The sequence below is a fragment of the Sceloporus occidentalis genome, unplaced genomic scaffold (genome assembly GCF_023333645.1).
Source record: "Sceloporus occidentalis isolate IW3139 unplaced genomic scaffold, rSceOcc1.0.p SCAF_2, whole genome shotgun sequence".
NCBI classification, from domain to species: Eukaryota; Metazoa; Chordata; class Lepidosauria; order Squamata; family Phrynosomatidae; genus Sceloporus; species Sceloporus occidentalis.
In genome coordinates, this window is record NW_028316982.1 from 87,315,906 (window position 1) to 87,331,012 (window position 15,107).

At 43.6% G+C, this 15,107-nt stretch overlaps 1 protein-coding gene across 1 annotated transcript in view; it reads left to right on the plus strand.

Annotated features, from left to right (window-relative positions):
• Positions 1 to 10,246: 10,246 nt before the first annotated feature.
• PWWP2B (PWWP domain containing 2B) overlaps positions 10,247 to 15,107 on the plus strand; it is a 39,115-nt gene continuing 34,254 nt past the window's right edge. The window contains exon 1 of the mRNA XM_089510214.1: positions 10,247 to 10,478. Within this exon, the coding sequence (XP_089366340.1) occupies positions 10,339 to 10,478 (140 nt within the window). The 5' untranslated portion in view covers positions 10,247 to 10,338. The remainder of the gene's footprint in view (positions 10,479 to 15,107) is intronic.

The following is a 15,107-nucleotide window of genomic DNA, read 5'->3' on the forward strand; positions in this document are numbered from 1 at the left end:
CCATAGGCAAGGTAGGGGGATGGGCAATTGTAGCTTTCCAGGTGCTGTTGAACTACATCTCCCATCTGCTCTGGCCAGCATAGCCAATGGAATGAGGAATATGGGTGTTGTAGTACATCATTTTGGCCACAGTTTACCTACCCCACCTGCAAAATGACTACAAACTTCCAGCTACCAGCAAGGTTTCTTGTCTTGAAGTGTTCTCTTTGCTAAATTAAAAAAGGAAAGCAAAGGTGTCAATGGATTTTAGACACTTAAAAAAGTTAGCGGAATCCAAGCTCAAGCTACATTGCTAAGGTCCCTCTGACAGTATCTTAGGAACAGTGTTTAGACATCATTCCAGCATTTAAGTCAGTAAATGTGAAATGTGCTCTTCTGCAAGCAAAGTGTCTTGTTTTCTGCTGCTGCTATGGAGCAGCATTAAAGTCTGCCGCTGCACAGCAACCGCAGAAAGGGCATTACTGTTAACTGCACAGTCCCTGCCAAATAGCTGTGCAGCAATATGTACAGACTTGCAAGGAATGTTATGCCATTGCAGCAAAAGAAGAGAAGGTGTGACTGTGCAATTTAGCCAGAGTAAACTATTCCTCTTCTTTGGAACAAAAAGATTTGACTACAGTAGGCCCAATCTATTTGGAATTCACTGTAGATGTTTATTTTGATTTATAGCAGCTTTATCTGACCCCTTAGCTTCAGAAGGCTTTTAGAACAACTTAAACACAATCAGCTGGGGAGTGGGGAAAGACATTTCCTCGGCATAGGTTTACCATTTAATGAGAAATAACCCAAAAGGAAAAAAGGGATGTAGATGGAGGAAAGCAAGTTACCTTTCAGCAGAACTGTTGGAAATGGTGGATTTTCCCACGCATTTCTACCCTCTAAAACCTGTTGGCATCCTATTGGGAGTGATGGCTGAAGAGGAGCCTTTGCATAGTGTATAACTATGAATTTTGGGGTCCTCTGGGTATTGTTGAACTAAATTACTAACATTACTTACCACTGGTGATACCAAAACTGATGGGATTTGCAGTCCAATAATACCTAGTGGAATGCACAATCTCCACCACATTTTTGGAGGAATGATAACAGTTGAGTAAGAATTGGGGCCAACCCAAAGCATTTCTGCAACTGACAGCAAAATTGTATCCTATCCATAGCCTACATACAGAATTTGGCTGGACTGGCACCTGAATCTTCACTCTGACAATAGGATATAGTATCCCCCAACAACATTTGAGTCAGCACAATCAACCAAGGGACCTTGAACAGCTCTGGCACCCGTCTACTTACAGTAATGTAGTAATCTAACAGAGGAGAAAATCCAGGAACTTCAGAAGGATCAGCTGGGGTCGGGGGGGGGGGGAGTTCTTTGCCACTCTCTAGAATCTACTGCCTTAGGCTATCACCTCACTGCTGTGCCAAATGGCAGGGCCTGACAAGAGCACAGCAGTAATCTTGTCCAGTTCCCATCCATATAAGTCCAAGGTGTGAATGGATGGTAGAAGACTGTGAGAGATTGTGCTTCATAGTTTTCCTGAGTTATGTCATTTTCTACACATCAAGTATCATTTTATCTTGTCACATCGCACCTAATCGTATAAAAGTCCACATAACATGGGTTTGGTTCCGTGGATACCAAAATCCGTGGATGCTCAAGTCCCATTAAATACAATGGCATAGTAAAATAGTGTCCATTATATAAAATGGCAAAATCAAGCTTTGCTTATTGGAATTTATATATTTTTAATATTTGCAAGCTGTGGGTGGTTGAATCTGTGAATAAAAAATCTATGGATACAGAGGGCCAACTATATACCAGAGCTGGAGCAACTTAATTTTGTGGACTGTAGTTCCCAGAGATCTTGAGCCAGGATGATCTCTGGCTGGGAAGTTGTAGTCCAAAATGTAACATTTCCAAGCTTTGATGCATATACATATGCCCATAGAGAAACCCCTATTCTAGGCCAAGGGCTGCATCTTCCCCCACTAAGTATTTTCTGCCTTCCTTTTACCGTTACAAGACATGCTATATGGAAACTAGCTTAGGCTTATTTGAGAATGAGTGAAGTTAGGCCTTTTACCAATTCTTCCCATGTGGCATTCTGCGTGGGAGGTTGTTTTAAAAACACACAAACTCCACAGATAATTGAGAAAATGGAGTGAAATGTGGTAGATCCTTCAGGACACAATTGTACATTTCCAGTTCAAAGCCCTTCCTGACTCTTGACGTTGTTTTTAAAGGAGGGAGCAGGAAAGATGCCGAACAGTATCTTTCAAACTTAATCATTTATTTTGGCTTTCTGTAGTGTGGAAGTGAGGGGAAGATTTCCCCATATTTTGAATATAAATTAATTCTGTGAAATTGAGTTGCTTAAGAGTCAGCCCTAACATTAAATGGTGAGGTTTCAGGCTCAGGTAGCAGCTTTTCAAATGGCTGCAGTTGTTTGCTGCTGTTATTATTATCATCACCATTCTCTACTGCTATAGTTTAAGAGAGATGTTTCAGAAATATTCTGCCTCCAGTTGACTGGCTATAACAATAAAATACCTCGACAGGTCTATAATATCTGAATCTGGGCAGATTACTAGCCTGGGTGGGCATTTACTTAATAATAATAATAATAATAATAATAATAAGTTTTATTTATATTGTCCCGCCTCTCCCGATGGAATTATACTTAGTCAGTCACAGTCAGTGAAATATTTTTGGGTAGCCCTGAGTAACATCCTGGCCTTACGATGATGCTAAGGTGTTTGTGGTGGTTTCTTCTAGAGATTCTCTGTCCCATACCTTCCTACCCTAGGAATGTGCCCACAGCTTGAAAATATTAATATATATATAAATTCCAAAAAGCAAAGCTTGATTCTGCGTTTTATATAAGGGGCACAATTTTACCATGCCATTATATATAATGGGACTTGAGCATCCACAGATTCTGGTATCCACGAGTGGGGTAGTCCTGGAACCAAACTCCAGGACACACTGTAATGTACTTTGACACCTCTTTAACTGCCATGGCTTCATCCTCCAGAATCTTGGAATTTGTAGTTTGGTGAGGCAATGACAAATCCCAGGATTCTCTAGAATGGTGTGCCAGCACTTAAAGTGGCATCCAACTGCATTATTTCTATAGTGTAGATGCACCCTAGGAAGGGAGTGTGTCCTGCCTGCTACTGTAATACCCTAAAGGCACCAGTTCCTGTCTGATCTTAGAAGCTAAGCAGGGTTAGTGCTTGGATAAGAGACTGCTAATGAATATCCAGGGTAACTAGATGCTCCTCTTTTCCAGGACATGCCCTACATTTCAACCTTTTGTCCAGGAGGAATTCCAAAACATCCTCCATTTTGAGCATGACTAAGAACCCCATTGAGTAACTCCATCTTTGCTGCTCCCTTTTGATAAATTTGTCTACTTAGCAGTCTGTCCTTGCTTCTAATAGGGAGATAGGATGGATCCTTCTAAAGTTCTTTTTCCCCAGGAACAGCAGCAGACAAGACTTGCATCCAGAGCTTGGGTGCATTTGTTTCAAGCACAGCAGTGTGTTAGACAATGGGCTGCCTGAGGATCCAGTGCAAATGTTGAAAGGGTTTCCCCCCTTAATTTCAGCCTAATGGATGTCTGAAAGGAATACTTTAAATGTAGATTCAGTCAAGGGTTGCTTGCTAGTAAAGTACAATTTTATGCATTTGTCCTGCTCAGAGTTCTATAAGTGTACTGTATAGTACTACAAGCCAACAAAGCATTTAATTAAAATAAATTCATCAGAAAAATACCGTTGAGTGTAGTTTTAAAAAATGGGGAGCCGTGTGGTAAAGCGGTTTGAGTGTTGAACTATAGGACTCTGGAGACCAGGGTTTGATTCCCAGCTTAGCTATGAAGCCCACTGGGTGACCTTGGGCAAGTCACATACTCTCAGTCTGAGGGGAAGGCAATGGCAATTGGCAAACCTCCTCTGAACAAATCTTGACACTAAAAGCCCATGACCAAGTTTGTCTTAGGGTCACCATAAGCTGGAAATGAGTTGAAGGCACACAACAACAACAAGAAGACAGGCGATTGTGCAGCAAATAAATATAGCAGATAAGAGTAGAACCTTTAGCAGGTTAAAGGGTAGCACATATGTCTTGAAGGCACACAAGAGCAACACAATAAAATGCAACATATACAACCCAATAAAACACTGCATATGCAATATTGATGTAAATAAACCATAGAAAATGAAATTATGTGAGCGTTTTCAGCATTTATTTTGTGATGTTCTATATTTTTCTTGAATGCCTCACATTTTGCGGTTAGGACACCTGGTCACCCTGGGAATCCCAGGTGTTGGGGGGAGGTCTATTTCAGAGGAAGGAACTGGCAAAACCACCTCTGAGGATTCCTCGCAATTAATTAATTAATTAATTAACCCTATGCAATTCATGGGGGTCTCCATAAATCAACAGGGGACGTGAAGGCACACGCACAAACACATCTATTGCTGCCCTATACCTGCCTCCCCATCACTTCCTCCCCTGGTAAGTCAGAAGCACCCCTTTAGTTTGGAAGCTCCAGTGAGGCAAATGCTTCAAGGGGGGGGGGGGGTCTGCTAAAGGGAAGCAATGCAACAAGCGGCCGCTAGGGGGCGCGCGGTGGAAACGCCATTGGTAACCCCAGTGAATTGTCAAACGTTGTCCTGCTTAAAAGGGCTGGCGAGAGGGAGAGACAGGGATCGCTCAGGTAATGTGAGCCACAGACTTTCTTCTCGTTATTTCTGTGCATTGGCATTGTTCTCATTTCCTAGGGTTTCATTCCTACTTCCCTGGCTGATCCCCCCTTCCCTCCCTCCTTGACCTTTCCTTTTTAATGCTCTTTTAAATGAAAATGATTTAGATTGCAGAAGATTGTGGGAGAGCAGAATGTATAAAAAAGTCAAGCAGTCCTCCCAACTTCCTTTTAAAAATTAAATTAAATTAGCATTGGACCATGACGATCTTTCTGTTTGCAGTCTGCAGCAAGTGGATTTTTAAGTTTTGAGAAGCCACTAGGATAAATGCAGCACAGGAACCTGAGGCTTATGTTGATTTGTGGGACTCTGCTTGAGAAAAGGTAGCTGAACAACAGAGTTTTGGGGAAGGAGGGAGGTGGAGGGGATGATGTAGAAATGCCTCCTGGAATGTTTCACAGAATCATCACCAATGTTCTTTTAATCAGATTTTTCATTCTTTTTAATTTGAGGTTTAATCAGGTTCTCTTTCAATAGATTTCAGCACCTTATGCTTACGACATAATTACAGTATGCGATTCCAAATATTAATATTAATCATCATCATCATCATCTGAAATGAGAATCAACTGAGAAAAGTCCTAATGGTTCAATGTGATGCCTTCCACACAATCCCCTGTCCTTTCCTGGCTTCCTTTTCATGCTGAGTAGTTTGCATTGTGTAAGAAGGAAGTGAGATTTGCCTTAAACAGATGAAGGAAGACATGGAGGGCTTTTTTCCTCCTTTTTTTCTATTTTGGCCACACACTAGCCTTTCATTATTCCCTCCTGTCTCTTCCCTCCTGCCCTTTCCAAAAGATGCAGTCCACTTAGGCTGAAGATAAAACGCTACCTTTCTTTCCCCCAATGAACTTTGCTGCCTGCATGGAGATGTTATTCATTGGCAAAAACCTTATTAAATACTGTCCGAATGAATAGATTTTTTTTTGACAGCATGGTAGATTTAGATCTAAAGCACTAAAAGGGAGAGTGTCAGGAGAAAGAAGAGATGAGGACCTTGGATCCATCCCCCCCCCCCCACACTTCTAAATGTAATGTCCTAGTAGTCTCTTTGTTGCGTAGGCCAGAGATAATAATCCAGCACAAAACCCATGTGGCGTTGTGTGCCATTCAATTCTCAAAAAGGTTTGGGTCTTCTTCCCCTCTTCCTTGCACCCATGAAAACCTTCAGAGAGACTCAGAGGGAAACATTAATCCCTTGGTGTATTTCTTCACATCTGAATGCTTCCTCAGACTGCTTTTTTACTTCCTTGTAACTTCGCCAGGCTGCAACTCATTTATATATAACAATAAAATCTATCACACACACACACTCGCACATGTTCTCTGACAGAAAGCATGAGCAGCCGCTGAACTATTAGCCACAGTCTCTTGTTGTAAACATGTCCTCAACAGCACAGGTTTGATCAGGGTCACCAGATGTCCTAAGTGCAAAGGACAAGGGCTGCAAAATGTAGGACATTCAAAGAAAATGGAGGCCACAACCAAATAAAAGCTAACACTCATATAAATATAAATCCATGCTTTGTAGTGCTGCTCAAAATGGAGGACCTTTTTGGAATTCCTCCTGGACAGAAGGCTGAAATGTAGGACATGTCCTGGAAAAGGAGGATGTCTGGTCACTCTGGGTTTGATGAGCTGATCTGAGGAGGAATGAGCATTTCTGTGGTGATTTTAAAAAGTGTTATTTGGAAGTATCAGACACATACCCAAATTCACCATCATCCCAGAAATTCATGGGGGTTATTCCCATGAGTGTGAGCTCGGATCTCAATGGGGTTTTTTTTCTTGCAGAATCACTGCTGTATTAAAATGCTGAATTCCCCTCCTGCTTTAAGAGGAAGCACTTAAAAACTATGGCTGTAGGCCTACTTACTAGGGAGGGAAATCTATTGGACTCCATGAGATGTACCTCTGTGTAAGCATGCATAGAAAAAGACTGCATCTAGTCCATTTCTAATGCTGGGTTTTGTTGCTATACTGTCCAATCAGAATGACACCCCCATGTCCTCTAGTCATGAAAAGGCAAAAAACAAAACAAAATGGCATGTTGAACAAACAAGATGTAAGACTCTGAGGCCCCGATCCTACATCCACTTATTTGGAAGCCTGCCTCTTGTAATTAATGGAAATGAATTCTGAGCAGACCTAGGAGTTTGTCACACGGAGGACAACTAAAAGGATAAGTGGTGATTATCCCATGACAATCCTGCAATTGCGCTAAGGGTTTTCATACGTCATGTTCAAAGCACTATTATCCCGTGAATAACCCATGATAATCCTGCAGTTGCGCTAATGGTCTTCACATGGCGTTGAGATGAAACGGGATTAAAGTGCCATTATCTTGTGAATAACCAGGCAAGAAACAGCACCAAATCATTCACGGGATTTCCCTGTAAATGACTTTTTGCTGTTTATTGCCTGGCTATTCCCTGGTTATTGTGCTAATCTCTTGTGTTAATCTCATTTTAATCATGTTTTAATGTCAATTGCACAATTTTCATGGGTTAATATCACTGTTTAAACTCCACATTTCCCCCCATGTGAGAGGATTACTAGGGAGGGATGCAACTCATGCAACCCTCCATGTTGTTGGATTGCAGCTCCCAGCATTCCACACCACTGGCTTTGCTGGAGGGGGCTAGTGGGAGTTGCCATCCACAATATCCATAAGGCAACAGGACTCCCTCACAGGTCAAAAGCTTATTTGGAATCTTTTTTTAGTCTTAGCACCACACATTCCATTTTTAGGAGGAGTTTTAAAACCATGGAATTCCTACTTGATACAATATTCTGTATGTAGGTTACATTTAAATTTCTGATGCCAGTAAGAGAGGCAGGCCTGCTGTTGATACGCCCTGTTCACCTTCCTTTTGTAAAAGGAAAAGATATCTAATGCATTCTCCACTCTTTAACAAATGAATCCATTAAAAGGGACTGAGAATTTAGCTTGCCCATGTTTCCTTTCCCACAAACTGGCCAAACTGCACAGACCAGTGCTCCGCTTGGATTGCAGGGAGGCGGGTGTTCAGGCCATAATCCCCTTACCCCAGCTCATTTCACCTCCATAGACTGGTCTACACTGGAATGACTGGGATAAATCCTAACTGCCAGGGGCTGCAATTTGAGGTAGAGTTATGTGTGTGTGTGCCTTTAAGTGTTCTGTTGACTTTTGGTGACCCCCATGAATCTCATAAGATTTTTTTTGTGCCTGCCTCCAAGTTGTTTATGACTTATGGTGACTCTAAAGCAAACCTATCATGGGATTTCCTTGGCAAGATTTGTTCAGAGGAAGTTTGCCATTGCCTTCCCCTGAGGCTGAGAGAGTGTGACTTGCTCAAGCTCACCCAGTGACTGTCATGGACGACCTGGGAATCAAGCCCTGATCTCCAAATCCAGAACACACTGCAGAAATATTCCAGCTTGAGACCACTTTAACTGTCCTGGCTCTGTACTAGGGAAAGCTGGGAATTGTAGTTGAATGTAGCCCCAGAGCTAAATGTCACACAAAACTACATTCCTCAGAATTGCCTATCATTGAACCAGGGCTGTTAAAACGGTCTCAAACTGGATTATTTCTGCAGTGCCTTTTGGACCTTTAGGCAAGAGGAAATCTCTCAGTGGTGGTTTTTGCTAGTCACATGGGAGCAAATGCCACTGAGCACCCTACAACTGACTTGCATGCATGGGGGGCAGATGTTAGAAAAGAATACAAGTGTGGGGGTTTCGTGTATGTGTGTGTGTGTTACGTATTATGGCAGTGTGTGTGAAGCAGTACACCTTGAGACATAACTGAAAGGAGCTGGATCCAAGTGCCTCATGGAGGAGTCCAGGGACAACCTGTGCTTTTCCTTTGCAAAGCCAGAGCTTAGCTTTGTTTCCAGGGACATGTGAGGAGGAGGAGGAGGAGGAGGAGGAGGGCACAAGGAAATCCTTCCCTTCCTGTAAGCTTGGCTAGCAATCTCCTGGGGGCAGAGTAGCCCCTGCCTTAGCCACCCACACCAGGTAAGGCAATAGGGAATTTGATGGGGGTGGCATTCCACATTTTTTGGCCTTTTGCTGGGACTGGGTTGTATGTGTATGTGACTGGCTGGGGAGAACTGCAAAAATGGATCTGCTTTAAATCTCTGCTTTGTCTGATGTTACAGTTTAGCCTGGATAATCCTTTGACCCACCCCCCCCCCCTCTTTGCGGAGGAGGCCTAAAGCCGGGGCAAAGGCAGGGTGACCAGAGGCCCTCCTTTTCCAGGACCTGTCCTCCATTTCAGCCTTCTGTCCAGGAGGGATTCCAAAATCTCCTCCATTGTGAGTATGATTAAGAAACATGGATTTAATATCTTTAATGGAGTGTTTTTAGCTTTCATTGGGACCTCTACTGCCTCCAGTTTCCTGGAAGGTCCTCCATTTTGTGATCCTCCTTTGCAGTCAGGGCATCATCTGGTCACCCTGAAGGCAAAGAGGGCCAGACCTGATTCCTGGGCGATCAGAGCTGGTCTTCTTATTCCCAGGGACTGTCCTCCATTTCAGTCCTCTGTCCAAGAGGAATTCCAAAGTATCGTCCATTTTGAGCATGACTAAGAAGCATGAATTTACATTTCTATGAGTGTTTTTCCCCCTGAGCTTTTATTTTATTTTTCTGGAATGTTCTCCTTGCCAGTGAGGACCTATCTGGTCACCAGACAGTAAAGGAGGAGAAAGCACTACAAAATGGAGGATATTCAAGAAGAAAATGGAGGACATAAATAAAAGCGAACAACCCCCCCCCCCCTATATAAATAAAAAGTGAAGTTTCATAGTCCTGCTCAAAATGGGAAGGCATTTTGGAATTCCTCCTGAACAAAAAGCTGAAATTTAGGACAAGCCTTTGAAAAAGGAGGACCTGTGGTCACCCTTTTCTTAGTCATGCTCAGTATGGGAGGACATTTGGGAATTCCTCCTGAACAGAAAGTTGAAATGGAGGACAGGTTTTGGGAAAAGGAGGGCCTCTGGTCACCCTTTCATTAGCCATGCTCAAAATGGGAAGACATTTTGGAATTCCTCCTGGGCAGAAAGTTGAAATGGAGGACATGTCTTGGAAAAGGAGGACTTGTAGTCACCCTGTCCTTGGCCATTCTCAGCATGGGAGGACATTTTGCAATTCCTCCTGGACAGAAGAAGGCTGAAATGGAGGACATGTCCTGGAAAAGGAGGACTGTCTAGTCACGGGGGGGGGGAAGGTCGGGGAAGCCCCTTTTTAATTGGGAGAGGGGTTCTCCTTCCCTCTCTCCCTCTCTCTCTCTCTCTAATGCCGCTCAATTGTTTCAGGAATCCACGGTGGAACGTTCCCGGGAAGGCGAGCATTGTGACGTCAGCGCCCCTACTAATCCTCCCCGCTGAGCCTGGAGCCATGAGGTCACCGCAGCGGCCAGCAGAGCAATAGCCCCAGCAGCAGCAGCAGCAGCAGCAGCAAAAGCAAAAGCAAGGCAGCTTCCTTGGCTGGCGGGGCTAGGGAAGGAGGGAGGGAGGCGGGGAGCCGGCCCCAGCAAGGCCGCCTGGGAAAGACCAGCTTGCAAGAGGAGCCTTGGCCCCAGCCATGGAGGAAGAGGCGAAGAAGCCGCAGGTCGGCTCCTGGCTGCCGGTCTTGGTGGAGCAGATGGTGGACGACACCCTGGTGGTTACCTTGAGCTGCGGGGAGAGGCGCTTCACGGGGATCCTGCTGGATTGCACGAAAAAGTAGGAACCCAGGAGGAGGCTTTTGCAAAGTCACTTTTGCAAACTCTCTCCCAGTCCATCCACTCTTTGCAAACTCACCCACTCATTCCATGCATTGCCAGAAACACTGTATGCCCTGTTGAAGGAGGGGAGGGGGAAAGAGGGGGGAGCATTGCAGCTGAGAGAAGTTTGTTGCCTCCCCTGGGGCCTGGTGGGAAGGCAGCGCAGGAGCAGCTGGGCAGGAGGCAGGATTAGGGCCTAAGCAGATTAGAGAGAGTTAAAGTTGCAGGGCAGCGGGGGAGGGGAGGGAGGAGGACTTGTTTTCTTCCAACTCCCCCCCCCCCCCCAACGCAAAAGAGTCTGTTTCATTTTCTGTTTGCAACTCAGGGTGGAAAGACTGCCTCTTGTCTTCCTTTTCCAGAGTGTGCAAATAACTCAGTTTTTCAGAGCAGATGAAAAAGTCTGCTTTCCAGAGTGAACATAACTCAGTTTCCCAGTGTGTGCAAATAACTCAGCTGCAAAATCACACTGCAGAAATAATCCAGTTTGAGACCACTTTAACTGCCCTGGCTCAGTGCTAGGGAATCCTGGGAATTGCAGTTTATTGTAGCACCAGAGCCTCTCTGACAGAGAAGAGTAAATGTCTCACAAACACTTCAGATCCCAGAATTCCCTAGCATTGAGCCAGGGCAGTTAAAGTGGTCTCAAACTGGATTGTTTCTGCAGTGTGTTTTGTGCCTCAGTTTTCCAGAGGATGCAAATCACTCACTTTTTCACTCATGAGGTCTTTCCCAGGGACTCATCGTCTCTTGTGAAAAGGGGGCTGACATGAGCCATTCTTTCTATAGGCAATGGCCCACAGAAGGGGGAGAAGTGTGTCACTGCAATGGGGGAAGGGAGAGCCTTCGCCTTGCAGTGGTCAAGCCAGCAAACTTCTGCGTCTTGGACGCCAGTGTCCTCTTCAAACGTGTTGCAACTTTGCAGAAGTTATTTCCTCTCCCCCCTTCTTTCTCCTCCTGGTCAGGCCTCACTTTGTGCTGAAGACAGACGGGTGGCTGCTCTGGTGCAGCACCATGATAACCTCGTGATGTCGTGCGTGGCCATAATTCCAGACTTCTTTGTTCAGAAATATTGCACATTTAAGAACGTCTTGAGCTGGGATTGAGACTTGCCTTAGCTTGCTCTTTTTTACAAATCTTCCTTCCTTTCTTTTTAAAAAAATTATATTGGTTTTGCATTGAGTATGGCACTCTGAGAAAGAGAGCGAGCAAGCAACCTTATCCAGCCCATGGATACACAAAGGGGAACAGCAAATAGCAACACTCCTTTCTAATTTAGGGTTTATTTTTGTGGCAGGAAAGCTGCTGCAAATGGTTGGTGTTTGTACTTCATATACGCAGAAGGAGAGAGAGAGAGAAATTTTTATCCACAGGCCATATATCTAAAATGGCATGCTTTGCAATATCTTCAAAAGGGAACAATTTGCATTCATCTAATAAAAGCAGTCCTAGATCATTAAATTGTACATCTAAGGCTCCCTCTAATAAAGAAGAAGGTCATCTTTAAAAACCAAACCACATCTTGGAATGCATTGAACGATAAAGAGATTTTAAAACAAGGTTGTTGTCTGCTTTACTGGCTAAAACACTGTTTTATGAAACAACCTGAAACAGGATACTTCTCTCTCTTTCTACCCACTGGTTTTCTTTTGCCCTAAAATAGCTAAAACTTCTTTGGAAGACATCCGTGGCATAAAAACAGAATTCCAGCGTTCCTGTGGCAAAGATCACAAGGTGGTTGACAAAATGTGGGCCATCCGTCCCCATTTTATTTTCTGAGTGGCAATATACTGTTTCCCACTTCTGGAAGCCCCAGTCATTTGCCTTAATGAGGACTTTGTCTCCCTTTCTCTCTCTCAACCTCTGTTGCAGTCTGCTGCTGCCATTAGCCTTTGACAGTTATCCTGCTGGTGTTATAATTAGTTGTACCAGCGACCAGGCATGGTAAAGTTGGGTGATTTTAACATATGGTTTCATGTGAATTTTAAACACTCTTCATTCTTTTCTGTGTGTAAAACTTGTGCCATGCTACACAACCAGTAGTCAGCTAATTGTGGGTTGATTGGCTTTTATTCCAACCCTCCTCCCTACAATTGCTTTTTCCAAGCAACCATGTTCATTCCGCTGATATTTTCAAGTAGCCACAGAAGGCTCTTGCATTGTGTGTCCAGCCATTGCTGCATCCGTATTGATTTCTTTCTGGCACTTAAGACTCTGAAGGAAATTAACATGTGCACAATACACTGGCAATCGTTGTGTACAGGCCTGGCTAGAATGGACAGGGCATGCGCAAGAACAGAGTCTCTTAGAAAAGTCCCACTAGTTCCTCCAGGGCAAGTGTATGAATAGGTCTACTTTTGATTATGACTAAGCCTCACATGGCTGTTTTGCCAGTCTGCTTTCTTTCCTATGCAGGTAGCTTCTACACTTGATTATTTTCACATTCATATTCCTTCCATTTTTATTTCTGTGTTTCGTATTCTGGCAGCAGTTTCCCTGATGGGCACAGTCCTTTCCTATCACCTGCTACTAGATCCGTTTAACTAGAGACGTTGGGGAGTGAATCTGGGGCTTTCTGCCTACAAAGTCTACTCTGTTGCCCTTTCCTCTTTTGGGCAAGAGAGAAGGTTATATTTGAGTTGGGATTTTTCTTTTCTTATTTTAAAAGTATGGTGGTAGCTGCTAGCTTTTGAGCTCATCTGAAATATTCAAGGAATAAATAATAGGTTTCTTTCCCACAAATGGCAGGGCAGAATTAAGGGGTTTAGAAAATGGCCCTGCTGATTATTTTTGGCTTGGCTGGATGACAGTCCCTCCCTGCAGCAAACCTTCCTGTATAAAGGCAGCATAAACCAAATCTTTGGGTTGTTTTTTAATACAAGGCTGAAACAACTTTATCTTTTGTTTTCTTTTCCTAGCCACCCAGGCAGTTCAAAAGCCTGGTGCCTACTCACTTGGAGCATGCCTTTGTTCCCAGTCCTCTCCTTGCTTTAACCTTACTTCTTTCAGATCTCTCCTTTTATACACACATAATTTAGTTTAATATGGTTGTTCACCAGTCACCGAAAATGCTTCCAGAATTGTCATTTCCTTTCTGTGAATCACTGGGCCTCTTAACATTTTGCCCATTCCCAAATTCTCCAATATATCTGAGAGCCTTAAAGGATACCTGAATTTGAGGCTACCCTCTGAAGAGGATGAAAACTAAGGCTGTTGCCTGCACTGCAGAAATAATCTAGGTTGATGCCACTTTAACTGCGATGGCTCCATGCTATGGAATTCTGGGACTTGTAGTTTGTTGTGGCCCCAGAGTTCTCTGACAAAGAGCGTCAAACACAAAACTAAAACCCCTAGAATTCCATAGTATTGATGCATGGCAGTTAAAGTGGCGTCAACCTGGGTTATTTCTCCAGTGTGTATGCAGCCTGAGAAAAAGAAAGCAAAGATCCAAAATAAACAGAGGCAGCAATAGATCATCAACATGCAGAAAATAGAGGCAGACTGATATTATTAAATGGGGAGTGGAAAAGAAAAGAGACTGGCTCAAACACAGAAATAGATACAGTTGGAAACAGCAAAAATAGCAAAATTAGCATAGTGGTATGAAAAACTAGAAAGTTTGTTATAAAGAAACTTTATAACAGAGGGAGGGACCTTAATCTCTGCAGATATAGTTACGATTTTTTCTGCCCATATGGGGTGTGTGTTGGGAAAGAGAGCTTCACAAAAGTGACTGGTATGTGGCTGTGGGTGTGTCGTCGTAAAGCTGCCTATTGATTTACAGCATTTCCATGAATTTCATAGGGCTTTCTCAAGAAATACTCAGAGGTGGTTTTCCATTGCTTTCTTTTGTATGTTCCCTATCCAAATACTAACCAGGCCTGATGGGAATTCCTAAACTGTATTTAGTAAGGTACAATTCAGAGACATAGCCTTGGTAGTCTGGAATATTAGTATGTGCAGGGACCTTGTAGCACCTTTCAGACATACTATGTAGAAGAATAACATCCAAAATCCACAAAACTGTGTTACCTTTATGGTAACAACCAAAATGCATAAAATACATGTTGAAAGTTTTCAGCGCTCCACTGGCATCTTCATCAGGCAAAGGTGTTAAAAACTGTACAGGAAAAAACATTTAAAAATGATACAGGAGAAAAGAATGCAGGCCTGTGGCTGACATTGTCATATATTTTTCCCTCCTGTATGATTTTTAACACTATTGCCTGTCAAAGAAGCCAGTGAAAGCTTGCAACATGTATTTTATGCATTTTGGTTGGTTCAATAAAAGTATCACAGTTTTGTGGATTTTGGATATTATTGTACTTTGCAATATGGCCAACATGGCTACCTGGAAAATGGTTCCTGGATGTGTAGAAGAAGTTGTAAAATAGGCTTTGATAGACTTGGTCTTGCATCTGAGGAAGCAGACAGGGGCTGTACACACAGCCCCTAAGGGACGGCGTGATGCTGCCCCTTTCCTAGCTGGATTGGGGCCACGGCAACCGCACCCTGTGGCTCCTTTTTGTGCCCTGGAAAGGGCGCAATAGCTGCAGCACCTCAGCTATATGGCGCTCGTCTGGCGCTGCGT